We start from the raw sequence: 15,423 nt of genomic DNA on the forward strand, positions 1-15,423 counted from the left end.
TCTTGCAGCAACGCTCGTTCGGTTTGTCTACGCCATGGGCATCAGGCATCAGTGGGAAGTCCTACATTAGTTGATTTCATGCGCTGTTTACATTGGCAGCGAATTATGCGCATTGAAAAGCCAAAGATTTGGCTGCCAACAGCCGTACACCTCGGCCAGGCCCCCGCCTCGGAGCGAGCTGAGCGGGGTCTATGGCCTGACAGCCTAGTTACTACAATATATCCGGGTGTCATTGACACAACTAATGGGAGGGGGAGGGAGAGCGGGAACGGGAGAGATCTTAGCGAAGGCTCTGACTTATCTAGCGAAATTCTATCAAGGCACTTGTCCGACTGTCTCCCAGATCCTGCTTCAATCCTTGGCACATTAATGCATTTTTCGCTCTGCTCCTGTCTCACATGCGTTTCCTTTTCATTTCAGAGGTCCTGTCCAGCTGGGAGGAATGGTGGACATACGACGGCATCTCGGGTAAGTTGTGCATTTAAGCATCTCAATTGAGTGCAAATTTAAACACTTGCCAGAGTGCATCGATGCAGTCGCCCGTTAACAACTTTAACGAATGCCAAATACCCGCTGCACTCAATCAGGCAAATAAATATCGAGTACAGATGAAGTTACAGCGCTTATTTCAAATGTAAATGAATTCAATTGCGGCAGGCACTTCAGGCTAGGGCTGCAAATCAATGTACATATGTGTAAATATACTGATAATATACACTGGGGAAAGTTGGGAATGCGAATGTAAGGGAGCAGGGCTGAAAAGTGAGAAGAGCTGGGGCAATAGGTAGATCATTGGAGGAAGCTAAAGATCGACGAAAGGGAAGTCAAGCTGGAAGCCGTAATGAAAAGAAAATCATGAAGAGAGAGAGAGAGAGAAATATGGTTGAGCTGCACAGAAAAGAAAGAGTTACTAAGGGAGGAACTAGATGTCTAAGACTAAGACTAAACCGAAGAAACAGTTGATAGATCGAATGAATGGAGCTGAGCTGACCTTGAATAAGTCAGCAAATGCGAATGCATAGTGAGAAATGGATTGGAAAGGAGAGTGGGAAAAGGATGAAATGAGATGCATGAAAAACTAAAATAGAAACAGTGAAGAGAAACCGGAGAAAGAAACAGGAAAGAAATATAGAAGAAGACCACGAAAACATATAGAAGAAAGAGCGAGTGGATGAGAGAAATTTGGTATAAGGAAAGTATATCTGAAGATATGATGTGAGAAAGAGAAAGAGAGAATAAAATGAACATAGAACAAATGCGGATGAAGAAGATGAAGATGGATCAGAGAAAGGTCTTTGCTCGAAATGCCAACGATTTTGTATATATATATAGAATTTTAAAATGAATAAAGAGATGCTAAAGACGAAATGAAAAAGGAGTAAAATATGATATAGTGATAGAATTAATGGAATTCATCAACAGTTAAATGTTATCGATAACTGAAACAGTGGCTGACATAGAGTTATCGAAATAGTTACACAATAGAACTTTTGATTTATAGATAATAGATAGCTAGAGAAAAGGAAGAGAGGGAGGCAACGAGAGAGTGAGAGATAGAAATAGATGTAGAGTTAGGAGCACATGTCTAAAATTGTCATTTAACGCAATTAAATTGGATTCGAGCGAAATTCGCGAAATGAAAGTGAGCAAAATAAATAAAATAAGCGAAAACATATTTGTGGATAATACAACTCTGTCTGTGTATGTGTGTGTGTGTGTGTGTGTGTGTGTGCGGATGGAATTGTAGCTGGTCAGCGGCCATTTTTGTTATTATGCCACACGGCTGCAGCTTGCAACAGGACGCAGTTTTATTTATGCAACAGCAGAGGCAGCGCCCCCGGGCTAGGCCGAAGCTGAAGCAGCGGCTGCGGTAGAGGCAGAGGCTGAGCACCAGTCGGCAGACAAAGCATTGGCAACAAAAACGAAATGAATAAGTGAATGAATGAGTGAGTGAGTGAGTGAGTGAGTGTGGGTGAGTGTGTGAATGAATGCAAACACAAAATGAGCAGCAGCTGCGCGTGGCATGAGCGACGGTGGCCTCAAATGTTGCACTACCATTGAGAGAGAGGGTGTGCCTCTCTATAGATGAGTGTATGAATGGGTGGCATATCACACAGACACACACTCACACACACTCACACACATGCACACCCATTCATTGCAGCTACTTAGCCTCTGCACTGATTTCTGTTGCTCTTGATGCATTGAGCACCCTTGACATTGTGCTCTACCGGCGCGCGATAATCAGATTTTCATGGCTTTAAGGCTCGGGTTTCGCACATATCAGACTCAGAGCCTATGTTATTCAGTATATTTATTTTTTGTTTATTAAATTATATATTATGTATTTTTACTCCAAGTTTCGGTGAGCTTATATTCTGTAGTAGCCTCTATCAAGGCTTTTGATTAGGGAAGCTCAAACAAAATTGGATTAGTTATGAATGCAATTAGTTTTTAAAATCGCTTCACTGTATCTACCTTCCATATATATATCATGTATCCCTATACCGTATCTTATGACAATCAACTCTTATGAGAGTATTTCCCAAGTGGCCTCACGCACACACGAGGCTTACGGTCTATAAAAATATTTAATTTTTCCATATGGCCGCTGCACACGGACTGCAATCATTCTGGGGCGGGGCGGGGGTAGAGTTTGTTTTGAAAAGTTTCGACAGTTTGTGCCTGTCACATCAAATTGAATGCAGGCGAGAGCCAACTATTCGGTTACCTAAACGCTTCAGGGCAAAGGGCGGGAGTTCGACCGGAAGGGTCAAGTGTCGGTGGCTCCCCTTCTATTTTGTTATTTGTTTTTTGTTTTTTTTTTTTTTTTTTTTGCTGAACGCAATGGAACTCCCATTTGGGTTCATTTAATTGCTATTTAAACTGATGCGAGAGGCAGCGAGTGAAGCGAAGCTTATGAAATTTCATTTGGTGTTTGAATTGTCGACTCGTTGTTTACAATTCGACGGGGCGATGGACGGACAGGACGGACAGGACGGGACTGAACACATTTCCCATTCGAGCAACACGATTGACAGTTAGCCAAACAGTCAGTCAGCTGTTGAAAACTTCCACTTCCTTCCATTTGTAATACCCATCAGCAATCGAGGGATGCTGGGATGTGCCATGGGGCTCTTTAAAAGCTATATATAATGTGTTGCAGAGTGCAGCTGTAGCTCAGGCTCTCAGGTTTCTTTAAATACCCAACGAACGAATTACTCTAATCTATTTGTACACCAAAGTGTTCTAGCTAAATGAGCTCAGAGACGGTTAAGCCTAGAGTTAAAGGTTTTGATATTGAATTTATGCATCGAAAGGTTCAGTTGATAGGAATCATATAGAATAATCAATAGTTCAATAAACTGAGCTGGTCAAATGACCAATTGAGCTCAGGGACTAAGGAAAGAATAGTTTAGAAATTCTAGGTATGATGTGATGTAAGTTACTTGCTTTAAGCTCAATGCAAAGCAAAAATTGAATGGGGTATACAAAAGTAAAAAAGGTATAAACAGTCTAAGGATTAAAGTCAGACTTCAAATCTAGCAGCCGAGATAAATCCATGGAACTGATCTAAGCCTATGGTCTATATAGTTGAATAAGTCTATTATTATTAATGCATTCATAAGATATGACCAATGCATACTTAAGAAGTAAAGTCTTCAATACAAACTCAATCGGAGTGTTCATTCTCGATACATGAACTTAATTCGATAGCTCAATCGATAAAAATGAGCTCTACCCGAAATAATAAGCAAAATTGAAGCAGAGTATCTGTATCTGTATCTGTATCTGTATCTCAATCAACATATATTTATGATATGTGCATTGAGTATTGTTGTTAATCAGCGATTTGTATTTCACAGGTCCCAGCTTCTGGGGTCTCATCAATCCGCAGTGGAGCATGTGCAACAAAGGACATCGACAGTCGCCCATTGATGTGGTGCCCGACAAGCTGCTCTTCGATCCATACCTGCGACCGCTGCACATTGACAAGCACAAGGTAAGAGCCGCAGCAGGAGCAGCAGCAGCAGCAGCAGCATTCACCAACACACACCGGAAAGGACATTCAGTTGCACCGTCTCACTCACACTACATCTCTCCTTCTCCTTCTCTCTCTCTGCCTCTGTTTGGCTGTCGTCGTCAACAGGTTTCCGGCACGCTGCACAACACGGGTCAATCACTCGTCTTTCGCGTGGACAAGGACACAAAGCAGCACGTGAACATATCCGGAGGTCCTTTGGCCTATCGCTACCAATTCGAAGAGATTTACATACACTACGGCACCGAGAACAGTCGCGGCTCCGAGCACTACATACAGGGCTACAGTTTTCCGGGCGAGGTAGGTCAATCAAGCGACGGCAACAGGATGGCCAGACTAACCAGTCATATTAATATTGTAACATATCCCACACACACACACACACGCACACCCATACAGATACAAATCTATGGCTTCAACAAGGAGCTGTACCACAACATGTCCGAGGCGCAGCATAAATCGCAGGGCATTGTCGGACTCTCGTTGATGGTGCAAATTGGCGAAACGCCCAATCCCGAGCTGCGCATCATAACGAGCACATTCAACAAGGTTCTCTATAGAGGTGAGTCATGCGATAGTATCGGCTCGACTTACAGCGATGCTAGACTTTAACTAAGATCTAGATACATATATTTATGGCATCATCGTGTCCCTATGTAGCAATATGTCTATATTACATATGTCAACTATTGAGTACATACGAGCGAACCTCTCTCAATTTCAAGTCCATCTCTAGCTTTGTCTTTAAGGCGTGACACACGTGACTTGAGGTGATTCTCCCATCACTTAAACTCTTGCAAAGCTAACTTTTAAATTTATTTACGTGCGTCACACGAATCAGTGCTATCTCTAGCTACATTTTCACTGGATACTATGAGTAGAATGAAGCGCTTAGATTTTTACTCTCAGCTTCTAAATGCAGCTAGCTCAGTCCATTGCCCGGATCCCAAGTTTCTGGCATCAGGATTCACATATCATCTGTAGTTAAAAATATATCGTATTACGACACGATTTACATGTAATTCCCCTCCTCTAGTGCAACTATCAATTGCACTACTTTATTCCCTTTTGATATCTCTCGTGTCACGACTTATCCACTCATACATTAATTTCGATATATCATATTACGACTTGCCGACTCACGACCCATCGCAAGCTACAACCATAGCGAATGTATGGAATCACATATCTTTCTCTTAGTTTCTTTATCGTGTCACGACTTACCGACTCACGACTCATTCCAAGCTACAACCATGGCAAATTAATCGCATCACATCTCTAGTTCAGCCTTAGCTTCTTTATCGTGTCACATTTTAATGACTCACGACTCACGCCTCACGCGGCACGTTCCATCGCTACATTCGCTTCGACTGGCTTTTTGGCATTCCTCATCAATGGAATGGAGTCGAGTTCGTTTGATGAGCTCCACCGTTAGCTGACTTTCGCCTGGCACTATCAGCCAACCAAAAGGGGGGCGCTTCTGGCTGAGGGGGCGTGCCAACATCATTTCCGCTACGCAAAATGCACCGGAAATGTTGCAAAGTTTGCCCAACTCACAGTCCGCGGCTGGTGCCTCATGGCTCATGGCTCATGGCTCAGAGCTCACGGCTCACGGCCCTTGGCTCTTGGCTCTTGGCTCTGCGGCTAGAACTTTTATGATGTCATTCCGCAGCAGCAACAACTTGCTAACTGCAAGTGGAACTGCAACAATTGTGTAGCTGCAACAACAAGCGGCATAATTATGTGCGGCAACGTCCTAAAGTGAGCCATAAAAATTGCTCGACAGCCGTTGGCCGCGAAATTGGCGCCGCGCCGTGCAACGCCGCGCAAAGTGACGAAAATGAAACCTCGAATTACACTAAACCGACACTTAATAATTCCCCCTACCAAATCCCCCCTCCCCCATCTGATGCCGCCCATCAACCCGACCGACCGACAGACCGACCCAGTTTAATAGCCTTTTTACAGGTCGTACAACTTTATGTAGCTCCATGAAAGGACGAAAAAAGTACAGAGCAAAAAGTGAAAAAAGTCAAAAATAAATAAAGGCAAACCTGGAGTTTCCTTTAGCGTCCCGTCTCGAGCTCAGAATGCAGAAAATATGCGGCCAATTTCTGCGAACCAACTGGCAAAACAACTTGAAAGTTTAACTACTTAAAAGGCAAAGTCGAAACAGTCGAAACAACGAATTCCAAATACACTCGGAAAGCAACACGGAAAATTCTCAGATAAAGCCGTTATCCCTATGCATTCCAGTAGGTAAAAGCTATCGATAATTCATGATGGTCATCTATGGTATTTCGATTGTTGAAGAGTATTCAGATGTCGTAAGAATTGTTGGCTCTCAATTCTGTTGCAAATGATTATTTGGAATGCCTTCAGAGACGAAGCGAAGCAGTCCTAGCGGCTAACTTCCACTGCCCGCACCGCAAACCCAACGCTTTCGCCACTCGTTTTTTAGTACCATTTGCCGCCGTCTCATAAACCGCGAGGCGCTTCATTTCCGGCTTGGCATAATGATTTGTATGAATGAAGTCGAGCGCCGTCGTTCAAGTGACCAGCGAGAAGGCAACCAACAAATCAGACTCGGACCGCGCTCCACAGTCCGCTCGCCCCTCTCATGCAGTGGCATGCCCCATGTCGACTTGTCCTTCCCCACTTTTTGCTAGCTAGTCTGAATTATTCATTGGGTTTTTTTTTCGTATTGCGAACGAGACATGGCGAAATGTGCACTACATTTGAATGTCCGATGCACCTTAAACTTTACTTTTTCGATACCCTGTAAATGTCAAAGTGCTTAAAATTGAAGTGGGATCATGGCAAATGCTCCACTCCAAGGCTTTTAGTCAAGCCCATTAGAGCGAAGGTATATATATCGCGTCTTTCTTCATCTGCCCCAGCTTCAAAGGTTTTATTTGACTGGAACGGTGTTATTTTACTTTAGACCCAAGAAATAATGTCAAAGGGAAAGTAGCTTACAATAGTTTATGCGTTTTGTTAGTGTAGAGTCGACAGAAAATCACAAGATAACCCAGTCTGGCAGAACTACCTAACCGCCTAACATAACCCTACCTAACCTTACCTTGATTGTATCTAGCGTACTCATCTTTAAGTAACCTAACCTAAAATCTTTTTAACCTAATCACTTAGCTAACTGACTCAACCTAATATGAGCTCTCCCTTATTTAACTTTCACTAGTTTAACCTGGCCACACTTAACCTAACACAATCGAACATGACCTAGACGACTGTCACACGTGAGAATATCCCTCCTAAGCTAGCCTAACATAATCTTAGCTACATGAACCCCAAAAGACCTTCGTTAGCCACGTCTACAATGATCTAGCAAGAATCTTACCTGGTCTACACACAGATATTCCAATAAGAACGGTAGGACACCTTACCTTACTTAAGCTATCCTAACGTGACCTTACCCAACTAACATTGGATGACCTAACCTAACTCGTTCTCAACTCTAGTAAGTCTTAACTGATCGCAATCTCTACCATAGCCTCAATATATCAAAATAACCCAAAATAGCAGATCGGAAAACTAAACGAAAAAGACCATATATCTATGGCACTCATGGAACTAATTTAGAGCATACCTTAAGCTTAAGCCTAGTCTTAGTTAGTGAGACCCTAATCTCTTTAGATGAACCCATCCCCAAGATCTACACTAGCCGAACCTAAGTCTGATTAGTTCTTCAACTATCTCTAATAAATTCTCCAACTACTCTACCTGCACTCGTTAATAATCCACTTGAGTCTTCTCAACAATCTATTGCAGGCTTCTCGACGCCCATACGGCACATATCGGTGCGATCGCTGCTGCCGAACACGGATCAGTATATCACGTACGAGGGATCCACCACGCATCCGGGCTGCTGGGAGAGCACGGTCTGGATACTAGTTAATAAACCCATCTATATCACCAAACAAGAGGTAAGGTCACGCCCAAGCCCCTCTTTCGGCATCGGAATTCCCCCTCCCGACCGCAAATAATGAATTGCATTTGCTCTGTGCAATTGCAATTAGAGACGAATTGTATATGTTTCTTTTTTTTCCCCTCATTTTAGTAATTTGTTTTTTAATGTTATAATTGTTGCAACAAAAAAAAATTGCATAAATGCAATTATAAAATTTCTCATCAATTGGGCTACGGTCGGGGCGCGGTTTAGTTGCGGTCAACGCGATGCTCTGCGCATAATTAAAAAACAATATTTGGTTAGTTTAATCAATTTGCATATGCATCGACAAAGGACGGACGTCAGAGGGGCACAGCCCTGAAACTAGACAACAAACAGAGTGTAAACAGAGAGGAAAAACATTAAAGAGAAATCTACACAGGCATACAAATTTGAATAATTTTCAAGAGCTAGGATTGAATGATATAAATATGATATATTTTCTATAAACGGGGAAACCCAAGTTCAAGCTATCCAAAATAATCGACTGAAGTCAGAAGCCCATTTCATTCCCGTTTCTCAATCTCTGCCTCTCATTATGCTTTCAGTTATATCAACTCCGTCGACTGATGCAAGGCTCCGAGAGTACACCGAAAGCTCCATTAGGTAATAATGCGCGACCCGTGCAAAGTTTACACCATAGAACCGTAAGGACGAACATAGATTTTAAGCGTCATAAGGTAAGTGGTGGATGAGAGATACTAAAAGCTATTCATGCACTCATTATACTAAATATACAAACGATAAAAATCTATAAATATATGTCTGTGTGTCCAATTCGAATCAATAATCAATCTAAAGTCACTCAATCAGAGTTGAAAATCAGGGAGGAAAATTAAATCGATCATATCTCACTCTATCACTGAGATCATACTGTAATGTGACAATCTATAAATATGTCTGTCTGCCAAGTCCGAATCAATAATCAATCAAAACTCACTCAATCTATCAACTATTTAAGAACATTAAATCAGTTAGTCCACATCTCAGTTTATCAGACTACCCAAGTCAGTCACTCATACATCAATCAATCCAATCAATCATCATTTTTCTGCCAGTCCATCAATCAGTCAATCACATACCCTATAAATTGCTCACATATTAATTCTTTCCATTTCATTTCTCTTTCCATTATTTGCTCACAACAGAATCAAAATGCATGTCCTTCCATGTACAAGGATATGTACTATCGTGCGAATCGCTGGTCCCCAGATACAGGACTCCTGATGCGTTGACAACAACAACAACAACAACAACCAGATCAACTAAAACAACACCAACTGCATTTCGCATTCTCAATTTTCACACTGATTTTTGTTTTTCAAAACGAGCTCAGGATTCGTTTTAGCTTGCAACATTCCTAGAATTCAACTACGAAAAGTATATCGTATATCGTATATATATATATATCGGTTCATTCTTAACAAGGTAAAACTGTGCTTAGCCGAATCTTAAATACCCTGGCAAAGAGAAATTACTAAAATTCTGTGTACCCATTGAAAATGGGAGATTAGGGCACCTTTTTTTTTTTTTTTTTTTCTTTGTTGACTATAAACAAAAGCCATATAAAACTATAAAACAACTGAAATTTTCACTAATTTATGTTTGTTTGTTAAGCAAAAACTATGCTAACCTCTTGCTCTTTCTATCTCACTCTATGCCTCTCTCTGCCTCTCTCTCTCTCTCTCTCTCTCTCTCTCTCTCTCTCTCTCTCTCTCTCTCTCTCCCAGGGTATATTCGAATACAGAAAAAAAAAACTCTGCTTCTAACAAATAATAAACGAAATTCCATGAAAACTAACGAAAACTAAATCTAAACAAAGTTCTAAACACACACACACACACACAAAGGCTGGACACGCCCACATGCTGTGCCCACAAATTAATTGCTGCCTTTTCATATTTGTGAAATAATAAAAATATGTTCAAGCCAAATATTAGTTTCCAATATAAACACACACACACGCACACAGAAATTTTTATTAAACTGCTGTCTGTGTTTTTGTTAACATTTATTTATGACCAATTATTGATTATTTAAATATTATTTGCGGTTTTCCATTGAATATTTCATTTTCGCGAGCAAGAGAAACTTCGTCAAACACTACAAAAATCAATTAGACGGCTATCAAATACCCTAGCAGCTGAAGGGAAATCCAGAAATATGCAGAAGTGGGCTCCAGTCGTAGCATCTTATCTGTACTTATCTTATCTTATTCCGTACATGCTGAGCCAGGGCTAAGCTGAAGACATTCTCATTCACATAAGTGAAAGGGGTATATGGGCTTTATGCAATATGCATAAGAGTAATACGGAACTTCTTTCATTTGATGTCTCTAAGAGCTCAGCTATAGAGTTAGCTTTTCAGGAATTTCTCGATTATTTAATACATATATTTCCCAAATGAGCTCCAACAACTAATATGCCCGTTTGAGCGCTTCGCCAAGAGATATCATTGACAAAACTCGACTGTTTATATGGGGAAAGAAGAAGAAGAGTGCAAGAGAGTGATTAGTGAATACTTCAAGTAAGTGGTTCCGCAATGGAGTGTATAAAAAGAACTAGTTCCGCGATTCAGCTGCAAGGGCTTAAAGCAAAAAAATAAACAACAAAATATATACAAGGAAAAAAATATTTAAAAAAATAAAACAACAAATGAAATAAGAATTTCCATAAACTGGATGATGGGTGGACAATAACTAAAGAAAACAAAACCTATATAAATATACATATACATACAGTTACATATGTATATATATAGTATACATAAAACGAAATCAAAACTCATATAAAAATATTCATATGAAATATACATTAAACTATATAGTTAATTATGAAGCATACGATATACAAAAAGCCTATATACATATATATATATATATATACATACATATATGTGGAAAACCATTTGACAGACATGCATAAAACTTAGATGGAATACCCCCTCTCCCGCCACCCAAACACTGAATAATACTATGAAGCAATGCAGCAGGAAGTTGAAAGCATAAAAAAGAGAAAACTACGAAAAAGAAAAAATATATATATATATATGAACAAAATTTAGGCTAAGAGCTACTTTAGTCAACATGTTAAGGGCCAGCCAGTAAGTGAAAACTATATAAAGTCTATTAAAACATATGCTACATACGCAAGCTATATATATACAGATATATATATATATATATATATATATATATATATACATATGTATAACTTATTAGCAAAAATGTCATCGATTACGAAACTATCGATAGATCATACTCTAAACTCTAGATTAGCGTGTTGAAGGCAAAACTAACAGAAATTCTAGGCTTATATTAAGTAGATGCAAGAACGAAAGAAAAAAAAATCATATATAGTCAGATTTTTTTTTTTTTTTTTTTGGGTCTAAATATATATATATATATATACATATTGTTAAGTACTTTGCCGAAATAGAGAAATATATATATGTGCATGTGTATGCGTGAGTGCGTGTAAGTGTGTGTGTGTGAGTGTAAACAGTGCTGGACAGCGGACAAGTAAATGCATAGCGCTTAGTTTCATAGCAATTAGCTTTTGTGTTTGTAAGATATACTATGTTATTCTGTTTGAGCAATTGGTGCAATTAAGTTAATGAAAACGCATGGAAAACGCTATGGAATGGCATCGATGGGCCTGCAACGGCAATGGCATGATATGGTAATGGAATAGCCACGAAATACTTGAATTAGGTGTAGTAGAAAAAAAATTGTCTATTTGTATAAAATGCGAAACTAAAAAAAAAAAACACATGCGACAACTGTAAGTTACTATTGTGTTTGCCATATACGACTAACTATATAATAAACATATACATATATATATATATATATATACACATAAGCCCATACTACAATTATAATGCGCATACAAATGGAAATTAAAGAAACAATTGCATAAAATAGATCAAAAATAACAAATGAAGTAAAATAAAAAAAAAATAAATAAAAAAAAACAACAAAAAATTGAAAAACAACTGACAAAATTTCAGAGTAAAAACAATTACAATTGCATATATACCCTGACCCTAGCCCTAACTCTACCCACTCTCTCTATATATACATACATGTATTATTACTATTATTTTCCCATGCATAACATGAAAGACAGCAACAAATATTATTATGAGTAACAAATTGAAAATGGAATGCAAATTAATACAAAATAAATAAATACAAAAGAGAGAGAAAAAAACAAACAAGAGTAAAAACAACAAAAGCAAAAGCAAATAGTTCTATGTGACGAAAGAAAAATAAAGACGAAAATAAACAAATTCAATTAAATGCGCATTTTCTTTTTTATTCACAGGAAAAGCTATTGAAATGGAAATTAATGAAATGAAAGTTTTCTCTTTTTTTCTTGTTTATTTTTTTTTTATTTGATTTGTAACTAGTTCATTAACGCTTAATAGTTTAAGCTAACTTTTTCTTTCTTTCAGCAAGTAGATAGTAGTTCATGCACAGGCAAGTAGTCAAAAAGAACTAGTTCATTTTATGCTTTTAATTTCTGAACTATCTTGGGCAATCAACTAGAGCTGCAGCAATTACGTCAGTTCAAATGATATGTTGCTTAAGATAATGCAGTGTTAAATGAGACCAGGGGAACAGTGGAATTGAAACACTTTTAATTTTGCAAAAATATACTTAGAGAAGAGAGAAGTGTGAAAAACTTTCTAGCGGATGCCAACATAGCTAACTGAAAGGATTCAGTGGAATGGTGGAATGAAACACATTTTTAATATATAACATGAAACATCCTCGTTCCAGCGAAATGATGATAGCTGCACTGTGGAATGTTGTAAAGGTATTATATATGCCTAATATTTATCTATAGAATTTTCAAATGAAATATTTCATGGAACAGTTGATATGGAACACGATCTTTAACCACAGAAACTTGTCATGCTTTTCATGCTGTAACTGAATGTTGAACTGGAACAGACAACACTCACTTTGGGCCCGACAGACAGACGGAACTTGGCTTTTCGATGGATTTGTGTAGCTTAATGGACACAGACAGACTTCATCAGTGCCGTCAGAGAGCAGCACGCAAAAACAAGTTTACTAATTCCGAGAATCGCTCGAATGAACCACTCAAAGGATTCTACAGAAGGCAACGGCATTGCTGTTGTGGGCCAGTCAATATCCTGTTGGGCTAATCACCGAATCCTGCCAAAATACAAATTAAATTTGAAGCCAGCGTGCAGCTAATCAGGCAACAGGCAGCAGACAGCGGACAGCGGACAGCTGACAGCCGAATTATGATATGCCTCGGGCACAGTGGGGCAAATGCTGAAATGTTTGTGTTTTGTTTTTCTTTTTGGCCATTTAAATATTCAATTTCAATTTCCGACAAAACACAAAACGCTGCTCACTCAAATCCATGGCTAAGTAAGGGCCAAGAGCACGGCAGTGGGCAGTGGGGGCCAATGGCCAGTGTTGGCTAACGACGAGTCGTAATCGGAAATGGGCAACCGCATGTTTAATTGGACGCAATTGAAACTAAACTAGCGTAAAATCGAAATAAAAACACATACACACACACACACACACACACACACACACACACACACACACACACACACACAACGGCATCGAAACCAAAAAAGAAGCTCTACTCAACTCGACGTCTCTGGCACCGCAATATGGTAATAGAAATTCATTTCATTTGGCCGTTCCATTCCGTTTCGTCTCGTCGCGTTTCGTTGTTTAGATTTGCACGAAAAATTAATTACAAATTAATTTACCATAAATTGGAAATTGCGCTCAATGGGCGACCAAAGGCGTCGACGGTCAGTCGAGTGGTTCAAACCGAGCAACCAAACCAAACATCCACTCACCCACCTTCAGCACCCAAAAACAGTTTGGATGTGGATGTGGATGTGTCTGCGGGTGTGGTGCGGCAACCAGCGCCTGTTCATTAGCACCACAAATCGCAATAAGCTACAGTGATGCCTCGCAAAGGGCAACTATATATTGTATAGAGTCGAACTCGATGTAGGTTTCGTAATATTCATTAAAGAACTCCAATTTATTTACTCAATGAAAATTAAGGAAGTGGGGGACCGAAAATTGGGATCTCCTAGAAGGTTGGGATAGAGAAAGAAGCGGAGATAGAAAGAAAGACACATATAAGGATGGAGAGAGAGACATCAATAAGGATGCAGAAAGAGGGGGAGAAGTAGAGAGAGAGAGAGATTGAGAGAGAGAGAGAGAGAGAGAGAGAGATAAAGGGAGATAAAGAAAGAGAGATAGAGAGAGAGATAGAGGCAGATAATGAGAGAAAGATAACAGCGAAAGAGACCGGGAGAGAAAGATAATGAGAAAACGTTTCAAAATTTAACCCCAACATAACTTTCTACTCCTTGGATATACCCTATACCATCCACTTCTACTAGCTCTAGCCATCTTCAATAGAACAACCCTTTCCACACAAATACCACTTGACTTGGAAGTATTACCCACCTATTACGTAGCACCCATTCAAACCATTTCACTTGCCAGTTCACCGCAGCGAGTGTTGACTGTAAATAAATTGTAATTTTTGCATATTTTGAATAATTTTCTGCTGCTCTTGCTGAAACTGATGCGAAGAAAGCAGAGCGCAGGGGCTGGCGGGCGGTACGACTAGGCAGGGTTATTGAATGCATTTTTTTTTTGGGTTAAGGCTTTAAGCTGAAACCGCATTTCGCAAAACGCGGTCAAAAGGACTAATTATGCTAAACAGCGTAAAACCGCAACAACCACTTAGACATGGCCGGGCCGGTAGGGCGACTGGCTGGCCGGCCTGACTGGTCAATGGCCAATGATGTTTGCTGCAGCTCAGCCCAGTGCCACGCCCCTTTGGCTTTGATGTGCGAGACGCAATACGCTCAGCACCTATACCTGATACCCTGTGGTGGTAGTGAGGGTGGGGCCTACCTTAAGAGGTGACGACGATAATGAAGCTGATGATTTTTATCGAGAATTATCGATTTAAAAGAGTCTCAAGTAGTATATGTAACTGTCGATAGATACTCATACATTGGTGCTTATCGATAGTTAACGGTGCAGGTATAGGTAGAGCACGCTTTCTGCTGCTTCTATACATATATTGATTTTAATCGATAATTATCGAAATTTTATTTTTTATTAAGGGGTTTACCTAAACGGGCTTTAAGTAAATAACTTAGATTAAAGGTACAATCTTGAATATGCAGAGTTGTATATAGCTTAGTTGTTGTAATCGATAGTTATCGATAACTATTTTTTAAAGCTATCGATTTAAATAGGATAATCACACCTTGAGAGTACCTTTAAAGAGTAGTTTAAGACATTTGTAGCACAGTAGAAACCTTGTTAGGTATACATACATATACTATATCCCTAGATATACTTACTAATATATGCTTCTTT

At 39.5% G+C, this 15,423-nt stretch overlaps 1 protein-coding gene across 1 annotated transcript in view; it reads left to right on the forward strand.

Annotated features, from left to right (window-relative positions):
- CARPA (Carbonic anhydrase-related protein A) overlaps positions 1-12,230 on the forward strand; it is a 28,239-nt gene extending 16,009 nt beyond the window's left edge. Inside the window, exons 3-9 of the mRNA XM_089263876.1 lie at positions 421-468; positions 3,867-4,003; positions 4,151-4,342; positions 4,442-4,604; positions 7,832-7,986; positions 8,558-8,689; positions 9,158-12,230. Coding sequence (XP_089120002.1) covers positions 421-468; positions 3,867-4,003; positions 4,151-4,342; positions 4,442-4,604; positions 7,832-7,986; positions 8,558-8,689; positions 9,158-9,244 — 914 coding nt within the window. The 3' untranslated portion in view covers positions 9,245-12,230. The remainder of the gene's footprint in view (positions 1-420; positions 469-3,866; positions 4,004-4,150; positions 4,343-4,441; positions 4,605-7,831; positions 7,987-8,557; positions 8,690-9,157) is intronic.
- Positions 12,231-15,423: the final 3,193 nt, after the last annotated feature.

The sequence above is a fragment of the Drosophila navojoa genome, chromosome X (assembly GCF_054131105.1).
Source record: "Drosophila navojoa isolate 15081-1374.11 chromosome X, UAZ_NAV_1.0, whole genome shotgun sequence".
NCBI lineage: Eukaryota > Metazoa > Arthropoda > Insecta > Diptera > Drosophilidae > Drosophila > Drosophila navojoa.